The sequence below is a fragment of the Oryza brachyantha genome, chromosome 11 (genome assembly GCF_000231095.2).
Source record: "Oryza brachyantha chromosome 11, ObraRS2, whole genome shotgun sequence".
NCBI classification, from domain to species: Eukaryota; Viridiplantae; Streptophyta; class Magnoliopsida; order Poales; family Poaceae; genus Oryza; species Oryza brachyantha.
This window is the reverse complement of record NC_023173.2, coordinates 9,962,088-9,966,628: the sequence shown is the minus strand read 5'-3', so window position 1 is coordinate 9,966,628 and position 4,541 is coordinate 9,962,088. Positions and strand designations below refer to the sequence as shown.

At 45.0% G+C, this 4,541-nt stretch overlaps 1 protein-coding gene across 1 annotated transcript; it reads right to left on the bottom strand.

The window, feature by feature from the left end:
* Positions 1–1,717: 1,717 nt before the first annotated feature.
* LOC102699351 (DIMBOA UDP-glucosyltransferase BX8-like) lies at positions 1,718–4,276 on the bottom strand. The gene is made up of 2 exons (XM_015842167.2): positions 3,759–4,276; positions 1,718–2,698 (listed from the first exon to the last, which is right to left on the bottom strand). Exons 1-2 carry the CDS (start codon positions 4,255–4,257, stop codon positions 1,803–1,805), a joined length of 1,395 nt encoding a protein of 464 aa, XP_015697653.2. The 5' UTR covers positions 4,258–4,276; the 3' UTR covers positions 1,718–1,802.
* Between the last annotated feature and the right edge of the window lie 265 nt (positions 4,277–4,541).

Below are 4,541 nucleotides of genomic sequence, written 5' to 3'. Positions count from 1 at the left end.
GTTCATGAGAAAATCAAAAGAAGCAAACAAATTTCTACTCCGTCTATCTATTGGATGAGTCCATTTCGATTGGGACCATATGAAACATATTACAACTCAATTCCGGTTACACTACGTTGGGTAACTTACTAGTAGGTACAAAGTTTCTGTATGTTTCGTTCTTTTCTAACCACTGAAGGCTCATCCAACTAAATAACTAATTAACCGAACGATGTCTCAAACGATATATGCTTAACTTATATATACAATCAAACATATCTTATTGTATTTCCCTAGCGAGCCTAAACTTATCCTGGATATCACATACAATCCAGAGTGAGGACATAAAAGCAAACCAAACTGGCCCATAAGAGCATCTCTAAGAAAATAATAATATTTTATTTTTGAAAAGCTTGTATCAGGTTTATCTAAAAAATATTGGGTATAAAATTTACACACTAATCCAACAGAAATCAATAAATAAATAAATTGTATTAGAAACACATATTTTTATTCCAAATTTGGTATACAAGTGAGCTAATTTTAGGCATATATAAATATTAGGAATGTATTTGGTAATCTGTTAGAGATATATTTTTTAGCCTAATTCCTAAAATTCAGTTTTAGAATAAATTTTAGACATCTGTTGGATGTTGGATGGGATCATCCCAAAAGAATTTAGCCCCCAAAATATATCCCAACTCCAACAATTCCTCTAAAACTAGTCCTAAAAATTTGTTATTGGTCACTTAGGAAATTACTGCTAGCAAGGCCAAAACGTCAGTTATCTCATAGGTGAGTAGGGCCGAGGGCTGTGGCGCCGGGAAGGAGGCCCGATGATGTCGGAGCCAGGGAGCAGTCCCGATGACGACGGTGCCGAGGAGGAACGGACCTACCAATAGCAGCGGCTGGCTAGGAGGAGGAGAGAGGGCGGCGGCCAATGGGAGGACGCGCGAGCGAGGTGGTGGCGGGGAATGGAGGTGGCGGCGCCGTGGATGGAAACCGATCTGGAGATAGCGCGCATTAACGAAAGAATGGCGCAGGAGAAAAGGTTGGCGTGAATCTTACGATTAGGAATTCCACCATAGGGTCAAAATTTACCTCAAAACAGATTGGTGCATGAGATTATAAAAAAACTAGGAGCTGAATTGGATAACTATTAGAGAAGCATTTTCAGTTTCTAATGCCTATATTTAATTTTTAGGACTTATACTAGTTTGTTTGTTGTTAGCAGTTCTAAGGAAATGCTAATATTTTACTATCTAAAAACTTATATCGGGTTTATTTAAAAAATAATGGGTATAAAAATTTCACACTCCTCCAACAGAAATCCAAAAATAAATAACTTTTATTGGTAACACATAATTTTGCCCCAAGTTTAAAATAAAGTGAGCTAATTTTAGGCATATGTAAATATTAGGAATAACCCTTTGAAGATACATTTTAAAAGCCCAATTTTTAAAATTTAGTTTAATGATCAATTCTTATAATTAATTAATCATGTACTAGTATATTACTATATTTTTCGCGCCGAATAGCTAAGCCCTCCTCCTTTTTATTACTGCTGAACGCGACCGTAGTAAATCCTATAATACATATGTCTATTAAACAACTCCAATTCCACGGAAAGATAATTGTTCGATGCCAAGGGGTCTTGATGAGGTTCAATTAACTCCAACATGCAAGTGGCTAAATTTAACTTAAAGTAAACTAAAGCATTTTAATATGTGAACCAGAAAATACAATATACTCATAAGCATAATTCTCATAACAAAGTATTCACTCAATTGTTAATTAAAAGGTAGAAATTATAGCACTAATTTCTATGATGACTCGATAAAATCAACCAAGTCATTCATGGCTAACTCAGAAGAACCACCTTTCATGGTACATTTCGACACCACATCACTCATCTCAATGATCCTATCTCTCACCATTTCACCTTCTTTTCCATCCATCAATCTCTCGATTGCCACCTGTATCCCCTCTCTCGTTACCTTATCCTTGATCTCAACCCTAACACCCACCTTCCACATATCACACACATACCGTGCGGTTCCAAGCTGATCACTACCACATGGCTTGCATATTATTGGCACGCCTTTAGAAATACTCTCTAGCGTCGAGTTCCACCCACAGTGTGTCACGAACGCGCCAATCGCGGGATGGCTCAAGACCTCCTCCTGTGGAACCCACCTAACGATCACCCCTCTCCCACGTATCTCCTGGAGCAGCTCGCCGGGGAGCTCGACGGAGTCACGCCCGCGCACCAGCCTCGGCCGGACCACCCACAGGAAAGGGCGGTTGCTGCCGGCGAGGCCCCAGGCCAGCTCCATGAGCTCGTCGGCGTCGATGGAGACTAGGGTTCCGAAGCTGACGAACAGCACGGATCCCGGGAGCTGCGTGTCCAGCCATGCCAGGCAGCTGCGGTCCTCCTCCGGGAGCGCGCCGCTCTGCTGCGGCGCCGCCACCGGCGAGATCGCGTGGAGCGGGCCGACGGGGAACACCGGGATGGAGGTGTCCCGCCGGATGTGCTCGACGTCGGCGCGCTCGATGGCGTCGAAGGTATTGAGTATGAGGCCGGAGGATTGGCGCACGCCGGCGACGATGTGGTCGAGCAGGTCGGCGTAGGCGACGTGCCGGGCCGTGTCCATCCGGGCGTGCAGGTCTCGCACCAGCAATGGCGGCAGCTCGTCCACTGGTTTGTCCATATTTGACTCTGCAGAACATGATCAAACATATAGGAGTGGATCCAGAAGTCAGTATTTGGAACTACTGCTGAATTCCTGAACTTGATGCTGCGACAATTCTCTGAACTTGTCAAATCAGCCTGCACAAACTAGCTCCGCGATATACATTGTACAAATTCGACCGGCACAATTACTTCAAATTCTGAAATTTGTCCATCAAATATAGAATCTCGGAAAAATATGCAAGTTTTTTGACAAAGTTTTATATTGACGAAAACCACATAGGTACATGCATATATATTTTTTCTGTTCCAGTATAGAACCGGTTGTCTTCAAGGAGTAAATTAGTGGGTTGTCTCACTGTCACCTAATCTATCATATTGTGGACCACTGACGGAAAATGTGACAAAGAAGAAAACAAGTCTGTATTCTTCACTGCCATGTTCCAACCTTGTGGGCCGACAATCTCACCTTACCCTGAATTTAATATTCATCGTGCCAAACAAATTAAACAAGCATAGTTCGCGCGAATATACTCCCACCCGTTTCTCAAGTTAGCGCTATTGACATTCTTTGGATGTATATTTACCATTTGATTTAAATATTTTATGCACATAAAAAATATAAATCATGCATAAATAATATTTAATAGTAAAACAAATTATAATAAAATAATTAATAATTATATAATTTTTAAATTAAGATTAATGGTTAAACATAGAAAAAATAATCGGGGAGGGACTAATAGCTTCGCATCAGACATTTGCTTCAGTCAACGAAAAGAACTTCGAGGTACCGGCAACTCGCGGTACCAAATCGTTGGATCTAATAGTGCACATTCTACTCGGCTAGATCCAATGATGAGAAACGATTCGGTACCTCAAGATACAGGTACCTCGAGGTACTTTTTTTTTTTACCGGAGCAAATCTCAATGCATATATATACAGTGACAGTGCAGAAAAATAAAAAAAAAATGTAACGTAGAGATCTGGCTCCATTTTGGAGATGCAAAGAGCAAGAGATGCAATGATCTAACCAAAGAAGGAGTAAGCAGCTCAAATGATAGATTAAAATGGAGTCGTAATTACCTTGGACTGGCAAATAGCCCATCTCACTCAATCGCCGGTACGCCATGTACACCCTGAACCTCGCCGCGCTGCTCGTCATCAGCGCCAGCGCCGGCACACCCAGCTCCCTCGCCGCCGTGAGCGGCGCGAACCAGTCGACGTCGGCGACGACCACGCACGCCACGCGCCGCCCGTCGTCGTCCTCCCGGAGCGCGGCGGCGAGGAGGTCTCGGAACGGCGCCGCGCAGTTCCTGTTCAGCGCGAAGACGAACGACGGGATGTCGTTGGAAGCGGCCAGCTCCGGCGGGATCCCGTCCGGCACGGTGACCAGCTCGCACCCGGCGGGGAGGCTGCGGCGGTCGGGCACGCGCGTCTCCGCGTGGACGACGGTGACGGCGAGGCCCCGCGCGTGCAGCGCGGCCGCGAGGCGGAGCATGGGGTTGACGTGGCCGTGGTACGGCAGCGGGAGGAGCAGCGCGCGGCGGCGGCGGCGGCCATTGCGGTCGCTTGGAGGCGCCATTGGATGAGACGGGGGTGAGTTGAGACACATGGGTCCGGGCATATATGACACCGGACGCGTGCGTCGGTGCGTGCGTATTTTGATATTTGGATCCTCCTGTACGGGTGGGCTCGGGTGAGTCAGCCCGGCTGCAATTTGGCAGTGTCCTCCACTGCTGCCCACGAGCCATCCATTTTTTAAGGGGTTGTTTGTTTCAAAAATTTTCATCCAAAAACATCGCATCGAAACTTTGGATACCTAACTAGAGTATTAAATATAGATAAAACGAAAAACTAATTGTACAA

Coding starts and splice junctions, on each gene's coding strand:
- LOC102699351 (XM_015842167.2), bottom strand. CDS start 4,257: ATGGCGCCTCCAAGCGACCGCAATGGCCGCCGCCGCCGCCGCGCGCTG. Junction 2,699..3,758: donor GGGCTATTTGCCAGTCCAAG/GTAATTACGACT, acceptor CATGTTCTGCAG/AGTCAAATATGGACAAACCA.